Source organism: Rhinolophus sinicus, linkage group LG17, assembly GCF_036562045.2.
Source record: "Rhinolophus sinicus isolate RSC01 linkage group LG17, ASM3656204v1, whole genome shotgun sequence".
NCBI lineage: Eukaryota > Metazoa > Chordata > Mammalia > Chiroptera > Rhinolophidae > Rhinolophus > Rhinolophus sinicus.
The window spans coordinates 3,030,947-3,043,638 of NC_133766.1; the positions used below are offsets into that span (position 1 = coordinate 3,030,947).

At 49.9% G+C, this 12,692-nt stretch overlaps 1 protein-coding gene and 1 long non-coding RNA gene across 3 annotated transcripts in view; one reads left to right on the top strand and one right to left on the bottom strand.

The window, feature by feature from the left end:
- Positions 1-4,736, top strand: part of MPZL1 (myelin protein zero like 1) — a 28,452-nt gene extending 23,716 nt beyond the window's left edge. For both annotated transcript variants that reach the window (XM_074322185.1, XM_074322186.1), the window contains one exon: positions 1,918-4,736. In XM_074322185.1, coding sequence (XP_074178286.1) covers positions 1,918-2,019 — 102 coding nt within the window. In that variant the 3' untranslated portion in view covers positions 2,020-4,736. The remainder of the gene's footprint in view (positions 1-1,917) is intronic.
- Positions 4,737-6,790: 2,054 nt separating this feature from the next.
- LOC141569331 (uncharacterized) lies at positions 6,791-11,235 on the bottom strand. The gene is made up of 3 exons (XR_012492860.1): positions 10,988-11,235; positions 7,030-9,161; positions 6,791-6,913 (listed from the first exon to the last, which is right to left on the bottom strand). It is a non-coding gene; the product is annotated as an uncharacterized LOC141569331 (long non-coding RNA).
- Between the last annotated feature and the right edge of the window lie 1,457 nt (positions 11,236-12,692).

Genomic DNA, 12,692 nt, shown 5'->3' on the forward strand with positions numbered 1-12,692 from the left:
CTCTTATAATTTCTGTCTTTCTGTCTCAGATGCTTTCCTCAAATGCCCAACTCTCCTTGGTTCTCCATTCACATTTAAGAAACTCTTTGTGTAGAAAGGTTACTGGGTTCTATTGTTTGTATGAAGTGCTGGCTTCTATTGGAACATCTCTAAATGTGAGTTGCTGGGGGTCTTTTCTCTCAGGTGGGTTGATTTCTCTGGAAAGGAATCCTTTGATTTCCTGCGTGGGAGTTGAGCAGAAGAGAGAGGAGGGCTTGCTGTTCAGGAAGTGGGACTTGCCCACTTTGTTTTGAGGGCTGATGCCTCACCTTGCTGTCCCTAGTTGGAGACTGGCTTGTTCTCCTCAGAGTAAACCCCCAGGGTCCTGCCCAGGCCTGACTGTATAGCATTTTCTAGAGATCAGTGAGAAGTAATTCAACCATTATGTCAATTTGTTGTCTTTTTTCAGCATTTGCAATATAACACCAGATTGGCATTGAGATGTAGGAAGTTACATAACTTAATTTCAGGGTCTGTCCTATTCTTGGAAGTGACTGTAACCGGGATCAGTTAACTTACTAGAGAACACTTTGTTTTTATTCTGTCCCTAGTACAGTTGACCCTTGAACACCTAGGGAGTCAGGGGTGCCAACACTGTGCAGTCGAAAATCCAGGTGTAACTTCTGACTCCCCCACAACTGAATTACTAATAGCCTACTGTATATTATTGTGTATATTTTATGGTAGTAAATAATATAACAGACTACTATCTTCACATGTTTATGCATTCATGACATAGCTAAGTTTTTCTTATTTTTTTCGATATTTCTACGCTTCACAGTTTATCTTTGAGTTTTTTTCAAATAGTCACACATCTCCAAACATTTTTCTAATATATTTATTGACAAAAAATCCTCATATAAGTGGACCCATGCAATTCAAACTCGTGTTGTTCAAGGGTCAACTGTAGTAGAAAATGTTTTTTTTTTAACTTCTTACTTTCCTTTTAGGTTTCCATTTAACTTGTGGCTTTCTGAAATAAATATAGAGGGTCTCTGTTTGATTCAGTACTAACAGTGTGATCTGTTCTATTAGCCACAACAGACATAAGAGCATCAGAGACAGACAAACACACTGAGAGTGGCTCCTTGGTCTTTTGCTCAGTTACCTGTAATTTAAGGTGTATTAGCATAAAAAGATGCTCATGATAACCATGGCTAATGTATATTCAGTGCTTCCTGTCACACCCTGCTTTATTAACTGCTGTTTTAAAGACAAACAAACTACTGCTTAGCGGGTTACAAATATGCCTGAGGCCACATGGCTGATGCCCCCAGTGCTACCATGCTTCAGAAGACGACCTCACGAACTCAGACTGTGGATGCTCACAGGGGTGTTCGGATGGGTGCAGCCTGGGTGTTATTTTTCTAATCCCACTCTTAGATGCCCCATTGGGTAAAGCCCTTAGAGTTGGGTTTGTCCCCCCTGTAGAAGCTGAGGTGCCGGATCCCACCTCACACACTAAAGGATGCAGGTTGTGGGGCTCCTGGATGGGATGAGCATGTTTATTTGAAACCACAGGCTTTTGGCTACCGAGTTTATGATTCCAAGGTTGAAAAGCAAGCACAACATTAGACTTCGCAAAGAGAGTGGCCCAGGATTGGGAGACAAGTTGGCTCTGGGCCATATTGAACTTCTAACACCAGGCCTATTTTGTTTCTCTTGTTGCTGTTTAGTTTTAGAATCTCTGGGTTGGAAGGGACTATAAGGTCATGGTGTAGAAGCACCGGTCTGAACCCCGATGTTTGAACCCCGAGCCTCTGCTCAGAGGACACGCTCTGCCCCCAGACAGCCAATCGTCCTTGGCTCTCTTGGTCCCTTGGGACCTGAAGGGACCATCCATTGTTCCAAACCTCTAATTCGACTTTTTTTCTGCAGGGCCCAGTCATATATGCACAATTAGACCACTCTGGAGGACATCACAGTGACAAGATTAACAAGTCAGAGTCTGTGGTGTATGCAGACATCCGGAAAAACTGAGAGAAGACCCAGAGCCTGTCCCAAGCAAGAAACCAATTCAAACTGGACTCTCGTGCAGCAATGCAGCCCATAATCACATGTGGCCTTGGAGACCTGGGCACAATGTTTATTCCCGGAGGGAGAAAGATGTGTATAAACGATGTGTATAAATATTCTATTTAATCTTTGGATGTGAGAAGCCAGCGTTGCATGATGAAAAGGTGGTATGATTCTACACATGTGTAAATTGTCTTGCCGTTTTTGTACTTGCGTTCGGGCTCATTTACAGTTGGGAAAATTCAGCACCATTCCTCTCCCCATCCTTTAGACATGGTTTGCCTTAATGGAGATGGTAGCAGATCTTTTAGTGTTTCAGCAGACATGGCCTTTTTATCTCAGGGCTTAACCAGTCTTAGCATTTATTGTAGCTGGAGAATGGAGGAGATTCTGTGCTGGGAGCATGTCCACCCCGTCAGCACCGCCTGTTTGGTGGCAGTTGTCAGAAAACATCCATTAGCTCTGCCCCGTGGACACCACGTGAGAAGTTTTTGTTGAGTTTTTCTCTCTAAAACACAGAGCAGTTTTTTGCTTTGTATGTTGTGCGGATGGACTTTAGCGCTCCACCCTGGATCACATCAATGTGTGGATTCATCATAGCAAGGTAGCGCAGGTGCCATGCCAGAGGTCCCTTCTTTCAAGGTACTTCTCGGTCAATACCATTTACATGTAATTGAAGTAGAAAACTCGGGCCTTGCTTGAGACTGTACCACGTGGAGAGGAAAAGGTGTCAGTCATATTCTTTGCCGAAATCCTTCCCCGTCCAGCCGGAGGAGAGGGGCTCCGTTTCCTTCTAAGGAGGCAGATGGGGGATAATTAGGCAGCCAGTGTGCAGCAGCCCAGAGCCCACGCGAAGCCTGTTCTCTGTGGGCTTCCGCCGTGCTTCTAGCGGGAAGCAGCCTCAGCCATGGCGTCATGGAGCCTCGAGGAGTCTGAGGTTACAGACATCGGACTGTTGCGTTCAGCAAGTAGGGCTTGTACTTCTACTGTGGGCGTCTCTTCTCTATTCCTGTTTGGGTTGTTTGGGTTTTTTTCCCACTTCACCCCCCCCTTGATGAAATTGACTAATGGGATGAGGAAAAATCAAGACAATTTGGATATCCTTCCCAATCACTCATTTTCTCCCATTGACTCCCCATCACCCATCTCAGACCCATGATGGAGATCATTAAACACTTGTGCTTAAACACTTATTCCGCCATTTCCTGGATGACTTTGTTTGAAAAGAATTTTTTTTTTTTCCATTTAAAATGATCTGCAAGCCCACAGTCACTGAACAGGTTTGGGGAAGTGGGAGTGACGGGCAGTGTTAGTTTCTCTCCCCTTTAGTTTGAGGTCCACCTGAGCAGCTTCCGTCCCATCTTTGTGGGGGACTCTGAAGGCTGACGTCTAAGAGAATTCCTAAGGGAATAAAGCAGGATTTGACTAAAGGTGCTGTGAGGCGATAGAGGGCATGTGAGCTTCAAAACTTAGCTCTCCCAGACGATGTGCTGTCTTTTATTCTCTGATGCTCTATTGGTTGTTCTTCCCATAATGCTCCAGTGGACAGTGCACTGACAGAACGCAAACGGGGCACGGGTTTTGTAATCACACCCCCCGACCATCTCCTGAAGCTGGGGCGTGTGTGGTCTGCGCTGTGTGTGGCAGGGAGGAACTGCGCCAGCGCTGGGCCTCTCACTGTCGGGGACCCTTGGGCCCCACGCAGGTGAGGGATGCAGAGTGCCTGCCCCACACAGAGATATGTCCGCACAGTGGCCCACTCTGCCTCCTAAAACTTTCCTGCAGCCTTCAGAAGACCTCTTGTGGGTGCTGGGGAGGGCAGGGCAGGGTGTTGGGTTGTCACCATTCTCTAAACTAGTCAAGACAGCAAGCAGTACTCTTGGGAGCCTTTGCCACTGAAATTGCACGGTTGTTTGTAAGGTAGACAGGACACGTGCTGTCGAGAGAAGGTACGTGCTGTTCTGTGTGTCATGTCCTTACAGTCAATTTTTTTACAGAGAAAAAGGGGCCTTCTCCTTTCTCAGTGGCCCTGTGAATAAACTACATTCCTAATGCCTCCTGATAGCAAGAGCCCTAATTTCGTCTTTTGTTGCAAGGACGGAGAGCTGCCACCCAGAGGACCGCCAGCTCTCCCTCTGATGGCACCTGTGGCCTTTGTTCCCTCAGTGTCCACATGCCGCCTCCTTCCCCTGCTTCACTAATGACCTCCCCACACAACCAGACCCCCTGACTCCCTCAGCCAGCATTGGCATTCTGCAGGGATCTGCCCCCCACCCCTCCCCAGCCTCCTGCTCTGGGTCTGGAACAGGCTTGCGTGAGGAGACTCGCTCACACTTGCACTTGGCCAGGGCTTCCTCTCACCTCTCACCACCCCCAGTGGGTCTTTGGGCCCTTTCTCCTTTGTCCCTGCCTCCCTGTCCCTGGCAACAGACGGCAACAGTGGGGATGCTTCTTAATGGAAGAGCTGCCCTTCCCATGTCTTATTCGTGGTAGAAGGAGACCTTAAAATTACACATGATTTTTGTAAGGCGGCACCTACCAGAGAAAATTTCAAACTACCTGCAGTTTTTCAGTGGAAACGTATCCAGCTAGGGAAAAACCATCAAGTTCATTGTTTTTGTTTCCTTTTTCAATTGTTGTACTTTTGTGAATATTTTAATACATCTTTTTCAGTTACTGAATTGTGTTGTGTGCTCATTTTGGTCAAGTAGGAAAAGAGTTAAAGGCCTTTTCCTTCCTTCCCGCTGCAGCCTCCCTGTTCGCCTGGAGCACAAAGCATGTGCTACCTCAGGCTACGCCGGCCCCTCTGCTGGGAACACACATTCTGTACATTTTTGTCCATCACATCCTATAAGGTTCTGCCCAAATGTCAGCTTCTCAGACAGGCCTTTGTGATAAATACGAGAGCAACCTCAGCCCTGCCCAGCTCTCCCTGCGCCTGAGCTCTGCTCCGTTTTCCTCCTTCTGGTTCCTGTACGTGTGCGGCTGTTTTCCCCACTAGGACATAAGCACCGAGACTCGCTTGTTCATGGCTCCATCCTTGTGTGTAGAACAGTACCTGGCACTCAGCAGGTGCCCGGTATATGTGGACCGGGTGGGGGGACTCGCCCATTCAACAAACCTGTACTGAGAACTGCCGTGTGCCAGGCACGGCTCAGCAGCAGAAAGCAAAATGAACAAGACACCGGAGCTTGCTGCAGAGTGGGAGTGACAGACGGTGACGTAACAGTAGTGACTGGCAGCGACTGAAGGCTGGTGTCCCGGGCACTTTGCACGTCCTCCTCCGTACAGCGCTGTGAGTTAACACTAGTTGTTGTGATCTCAAGCCCACTGTCAGAAAGGCAGTGGCAGGCTTCGGGTATGTGACATGCCCAAGGTCACTCAGCCAATGTCCGGAGGCCAGGTTGGCCCCGGGGCTGTTGGACCCAGGGCCTTGTTCTTAACCTCAGCAAAGAGAACTAAGTGCCTCCTTACTCAAGCAAAGGGCCTGTGTGCCTGAAATGCACTTTCTCCCTTGGCCTCAGGAGCTGGGTAGGGTGAGGTGAAGAGGTGGCTATGCAGGTGGCAGACACAGGCCGGGGGCCCTGAAGCTCAGGTTGGAAGACAATAGGTGACAATCTGTGGAGAGCGGTCACCACACCTTCCTAATAAAGCATTGATGTTTTCCAGGGATTTGCTAATTTTGTAAATTGCTGTGGATTCACACCAAACTTCTGGCTTGCATAACTTGACGCTTTCTTGAGTAGGAGAGAGTTCCAGCTGGCCGGGCCTCCTATGGGAGTGGATCTCATCCATCCTGGGGATTTGGCAAGAAGAGCAGAGAAGAAGAGCTCCCCCTCCCCCCGGCACACAAGTCATGGGATCTGTGGGTTCTCATGTCTTTATGGTTCCTCCCAAGTTAGCGCTAAGTATTGGGGAGTTTCCTCCTGCTGCTGGGGCTCTGGTTCCCAAACTGCATGGGGAACATGCCAACCAAATACACACGCGCTATTTCTGAGGGCGGCTGCAGGCCGAGAACTGGCTCAGCACCCCGCAAGAGGAAGCTCAGCTACTCCTAGCTCTTAAAGCCGCAGGCTTCCTCAGCTCTCTGGGGGCCGCCAGTGCTAACGCATTGGAGAACCAATGACTTCACCCTCCCAACAGGGAAAGCAGCATTGGCAGGGTGGAGAGATTAGGGACTGACCACCGGCTTTTATGGTGGGTCCCCCGCCCCACACACACACACATATACTCTGTTGTCCTGTATATTCCAGATTTGTTGTTAAGGAAGTATTTTAAACATGCACAGGAGAAGAGAGAATAGTAAAATCAACCTCCACATACCCAGCCTCAGTTATTTCATCCATCCGTTTTTCCTTTTTCCTCTTTGTCTGAGTTCTTTTAAAACTTCCCCAAACCATTCAGTTCACCCCTACATTCTTTGGTGTGCATCTTGAAAAAAAAACTATATGGGTATTTTCTTATATAAAGGTATAACGTCTTGTGCCATTTAACAGAAACGTTTTTGAAAATAGTTTTTTGATTCCGTCGACTACCCAGTTCATGCTCAAATTTCCCCGTCTCAAAAAAATGGCATTTTACAAAAATGGCTGGTTCAGATCAGGAGTGACACGTGGTTCTAGTAAAGCTGTCTTGGATGTTTTAAAAACAAAACCGTGCTTTGTGGTTTGCTTCTCCCCTTAGCATCCCACCAACGACAGAAGAAACAGGGCCTATGAACCCCGGCAGGGTCTTCCCTTGTGTAGATGTGCCATAAAACTCTAAACCATTTCTGAGTTTCCGAGGATTCAGGTTGTTTCCAGTTGTCTTGTGCTTGCCTGTCACAAGTGATGCTGCAATTGTCGTTTGTCCTTATGAACTGTTAAAGAAACAAAAAGAGCCAAAAGCAAATCATTTGCAGCTGCCGGAAAGGATGAGACCAGCCTCCCGGCCCCTTGGAAATGGGGTCTAATGTCTGGGGGCTGTCAGACCCACCTCTGCTCCTCACAGCCTTCCTCCAGCCTCCGCCGTCATTGGGAACTGGCCAAAGAGCCACTGCTCTCCAGCCAGGCTGGGTCTTGGGTTGTGAGAAAAGCAACTGGGGTCCAGAGGCGGAAGGCACCTGCTGGAGGCCCGGCTTTGTTTACAAGGAAGGAAACCCAAATCTTTCAAGCTGATGGGGGGGGGGGGGGCGGTCCCCAGGGAACTGCTGCTTCCAGCTTCCATTTCCTCCTGCAAACAGGATGTGAAACCATTGTCCCTTCTTGGCCCAGGGTTGCGATTTGATTGGCCGTCCGTTCCTTCATTGTGGGCCTGTGGAGCTGGCCTTTAGGGTTCGAGAATCTGAGGAAGGAAGGGCGCTCGCCCCACATCTGGGAAGAGGAAGTCTGGCAGGTCTAGTCTTCTCACACTGGCTTCGCAGCCCTGCCCCCAGTGCTGTGCGGCTGACACATGCACGGTTTCTAAGCCCTTCGGGGCATTAAGTACCTTCGGGCATCGGTACCTGGATCACTGCTGTGGGCGTGGGCCATCCCCACGAAGAGAAGGCCGGTTGGCGTAGGACTTGAGGCGTCCCTTTCCGATACGGAAGGACTCCGAGGACGCCAAGTTTTGAATCTAGATCCATTCTCAGTGCTTGCTCTGCCTTTGAATGGTTATTATTATTTTTCTAAATCACAGAGTTTCTTTCAACTAGATGAAAAAGAAACATAAAGTCTACATCTATTTTGCAGGGCATCTCTAAGAATGTGTAACGGGCCCAGAGGAATGCAGAACATTTTGCAAAACCCTGTCCTTGCTCTCGCGGACACAGAAGCCCAGAGGGCTTGTTCATAATTGTCTGGAGGTGCCTACCCCCGTACAAGCCCAGTCGTTTTCTTTCCATGTAACCCATGGCTGAAGGACATTGCTCTGGCAGAGGGGGAAACATTGCTGAGAAGCTTACTGCAAGATCTCGGTCTCAAAGAAAGGAAAACCTCCGCGGAACACATGGGTGCTGGCTGCCAGCAGTGCCATCCTGCTTTGGGTCCTTTAGCCGAGGAAGCTGAACCCTGGACACGAAACAGCGCTGCAGTGTTGGGTGTCCCTCTGACACGGGGCACCTCAGGACACATCAGGGTCGGGGAGAGAAGGCTGAGCTGATGACTTAATGTTGACTCACTGACATTGAGCAAGAGAGGGAAAAGCCCAAGGGAGAGAGGTGAAGTAACTTCGGAGCAGAACTAGCGCTTGGCTGGAAATGACTGGCTTCCTTCCATATCCTCTCTAAAAAATCCCGCAGGAGAAAGTGGAAGGTGTGGGTTCCTGCTGTAAATTTTATGTCTATTTCAAATCATTCCAAGCTTTTAGATGATGGCTCTTCCAGGGCCACGCTTCACGCCTCTTCCATGTACGCAAGGAAGCGTTAAAGTCATTGCAAACTGCAGTCCATTTCTGTGGAGGCGAAGGGCTTCCAGGAAAGAGGTCAGAAAATGTGAAGCCGCCCGGCCGACGGGTGATGGAGCGTTAGATTAGCAGCAAATTTATTATGAAGCACTAGTTAGGCACCCTGGAGTCACGTTACATTCAGAAGCGGTTTAGCCTATCTAGCCTGATATGTTTTCTCTTATACCGGGGGTGCCAAAAAAATGTATACACATGACTTGTATCCATCTTTTGTTATTGAGTATTACAATTTTAATACAGTTTTTTCCTTTCTTAAAAGGTCTTTTTGACACCTTCTGTGTTCTGGCACCATCTGCTCCCAGCTCATCATCCACAATAGAAATGACCCCCTTCAACCTTCAGTGGTTCTGCTTTGGCATTTTAAGGTTACTGCCGTCATCGCACCGTCCTATGCGGTAGCCACTGGCCGCACGCCGCCATTGAAGTTCAATGAAAATGAAATCAAATTTAAAATTCAGATCCTCCTTTCAGGTGCTCAGTAATGGCACTGGACAGTGCAGAGAGGGGACGTTCCCTTTGTCACAGGAAGCTCTTTAGGGTGGCGCTGGTGTAGGCATGCAGGAGCCAGGTCCCACACACGTACTCGCACCGTCTCCCACACCCCTTTTTTCTCTCGCTAAGGAGGCGGGTGGATGGGGGTGGGGGTGCACCTCACAAGGGCGGCCCCCGCAGACTGCCACTTCCTGGTGGGTAGAGAACATATATTCTGTCACTCACTGTGTCCCACACACCACGCAGGTCTAGCGTGCACCTGTGGACCAGACAGCATGTCGAGGACCCTCTAATGCGTCACCCCATGCCACTGCTGGGGACACCAAGCTGAGGGGGCAGAGCCCCCGCCCTTGAGGAGTTGGGACAGGAGACAGCCCCAAACAAACAGTGCCAGGCAGCCCTGTGAGAGCAGCTGGGAGGAGGAAAGACACACAGCTGGGGCATAACCACCCATGGCATTCAGCGGGGAGGTGCTTTGGGGCAGAAGCATTTGAAAGCTGCTTGGGAGAAACCCCAAAGCCTCCGGTAAAGGCCCTTCCAGCCCAAGGGTCCAGGGTGGGAGGGAGGGAGGCCAAGGTGGTTGCAGCCCTGGGTCTGGTGGGGAGCCAGGCCCTTAAAGATGCACGTCCCAGGCTAGGAAACTGGGAGGTCCTGAAGACAAATAGGATTTTACCTGGAGGGGTGACAAATGGGGTTTGCATTTTAGCAAGTTGACCTTGCCAGTTGTTGGAGGGTGGAAATCGGAATTCGAGGGATGGATTAATTATGCGGTGAATGCAGAGCTCAGTCAGAGATGCAGGAACTGGGTTTTCAGCAGCAGGGATCTGAGGGGCCCTAGGAAGGATGTGAAGGGGCGCTGGCAGGAAATAAGGACAGGCTGGGGGTTGAAGAAACAAGAATCAGGACGAGCAATGGGTGAGTGGTACCATTACCAGAGACGGCAAACTGGGCTGTGAGGAGGTGATCCTCGGGGGAGCTGGGGTGAGAAGGCTGGGGTTTGGGTGGCCGAGGGAAGGGGGAGTGAATGTGACCATCCATTTATCAAGAATGGCAGCTACGCGCGTGCTGAAACGTCTCCGTCCTTAGTTTCCTGGGCCTTGTTGTGTGTGTCTGTTAGTCTAGAACATCCTGGACAAGCCAGTTTCTGATTTCAGCATGTTCTACCTCCTCCCATATCTTTCAAACCAAAGCCCTTATCTCTATCTCCACTGCCCTTTCTTCACTGCAGCCTTCGTAATTCCAAGCTTGCAACAGCAACCATCTCCCAGCCTTCATCTTGGCCCAGCCTCTTCCAATCCATTTTCCACAAAGGGGTGGTTTTTCTAAAAGAGAACTGTGGTCCTTCCTCAGTATAGTCACTGAGTGACTCCTGTATTGCTGGCAGGTTAAGGTCCCAACCCTGAAGTCACCTGGCCCACAGGCCTCTAGTGACCCACCTATGCCGTCACACACACCTCCCCTTGCTTAGTGGCGCTCCAGCCAGACCAAGTGTGAGGGCCAGGCTCTCCATGGCCTCCAAAACCTCTCCAGCACTGAATACCACAAACCAACCTGGAAAGTCTTCACCTGGCTGCGTCCTATTTCCTCTTCCAGGAAGCTTTCTAGAACCTTCTAAAGCCATGTTAAGGAGCACGCCTCTATACTTTGTTCTCCAGCAGTCCCCTTTATAGTTCTGTAGTTTAACTGCCTATTTGTTCCCTCAGCAGAATTCTGAGTGCATTATCTGAATTAACTCATATGAACCTTATGAGGTATATACTATTATCATTCCCATTTTATAAATGAGGAAACTGAGACACAAGGCAGTTAAATAACTTGCCCAACGACACAAATCTAGCAACTGTTAATCCAGTGAGGTCCCAGGCCCACATCTGTAACCACCATGCAGACTTTCTTATTCACCGTTTGTTATCCAGGGTGTCATGCAGGGTCTCAGCTCCCGCTCCCCGCATAAGGATGCAGGACATGGTGAGGCCAAAAAGGAACACCCACAGAGCCATAGATAGGGGAGTCATACCTCCATATTCTCACTGGCGGCTGGGCTGGAGACATAGGAGGCAGGAGCCACACGATCCGCAACCTGCCGTCCGCTTCTCTGCCAACCCCCCCTCACTTGCTAGCTGCAATCCCCGCCTGCTAGCGTAGCCACGGCAGTTATATCAGTGGCTAATGGCTAACTGGAAACAGCTGTTGGCCAACTAGTCACAGCTGATGGCCATCTACTACCCGAGCCAGCACCTTTCCACGTGAGGCCGAGAGCCCGGAAACTGCTCTCTGGGACTCTGTCCCCACACCGTTGTAATCCTAGTACAGAGCCTGGCTTCTACAGTCTGTGTGGGGACAGAGTCCCAGAGAGCAGTTTCCAGGCTCTCGGCCTCAGATGGAAAGGTGCTGGCTCGGGTAGTAGATGGCCATCAGCTGTAACCAGTGAGCCACTGGCCACTAGTATAACTGCCGCGGCTGCGCAGGAGAGTCGAGTCGAGGAGAGAGTCGGTCGGTTGGCAGGAAAGCGGACAGCAGGTCGCACGTCGTGTGACTCCAGCCTCCAGTGAGACTATAGTGGTGTGACTCCCCTACCCATGGCTCCGTGGGTGTTCCTTTTTGGCCTCACCATGTCCTGCGTTCTTGTGTGGGGAGTGGGAGCTGAGACCCCGCAGGCCGCCCCGTGTGACAGTCAGTGTTAGGAATTTTTGTTGATCTCCATGAGGGTCCATACAGTTTACTCTTTCAATAAATATTATGTCCCTACACCTGCGGGTTCCTGTAAGAATTAACTTGAGATGATCAAATGAAGACGATCTTTACTGCACTCATCACTTCACAGACCCTTTCCGAGCACTTGCTCGGGGGACTGTTGGGTGTAGGGAATGAGGACAGAGCCTCTGGCCTCTAGGAGTTCACAGACTTGTGAAGGAGAGTTCAAAGGCTCGTGTTAAAGAAGAAAAGGAAAGAAAGAGAGACCACCACTTCTCCATTCCTGTGTCCCTCAAGCCTTCACGGAATTATCTGCTTTCTCCTAAAGAGAATTCCAGCCAGAACCTACTTTCTCAAGGAATGTTCCTGAAACCCTGACGCTGGAAGCGTCCTATAGGAAGGAGGGGAGAGGCTGTGGAAGCTGAAGGGGTTTTAAGCGCTTGGCACTGAGGCTCTGGGTCTGAAGACAGGCGCTTAGAGAATTTGACCACAAACTCTTGTTTGGGCGGCGGCCATAGCCAAGAGCCAGTGCTGCCACCTGCTGGCCAGAGAGAGGATGCACCCGCCACCACCCACTGATAGGAGCCGATGGGGAGGGAAAGGACTGGACCTTTTCACAACCTGTTTAGTTTGGACAGGAAGGAACTGACGAAGAGGTCACATAACTGGCTTGTGGCATAGTCAGGGCTAGAAGCCAAGTTCAGTTTCCTGTGAAGCCTGCTACATGCTTCTCTGGATTCAGACACGTCACGTGGGAGGTAAAATCTTTAAACTGCGTTTCCCTGCCTTGGCCTCTGTCCTCACTGTCTCTCATCAGCCCTTGGGAATCACACCACTGCACCCCCAATAATAGCCGGCCCTCTCCGTTTACTTCCTCCAGACTTGCCCAGCCTTTCTTTGCCTTGGTCAGAAGTCAATCAAATAAAGTGAAAGAAGTTTTTGACATTTCAGAGGAAGGATTTTGGGTGCCCCCCCCCCCAGCTCTCACTGGAGGACCTCATCTCCTGGGGTGCTAGCACTGAAACGGA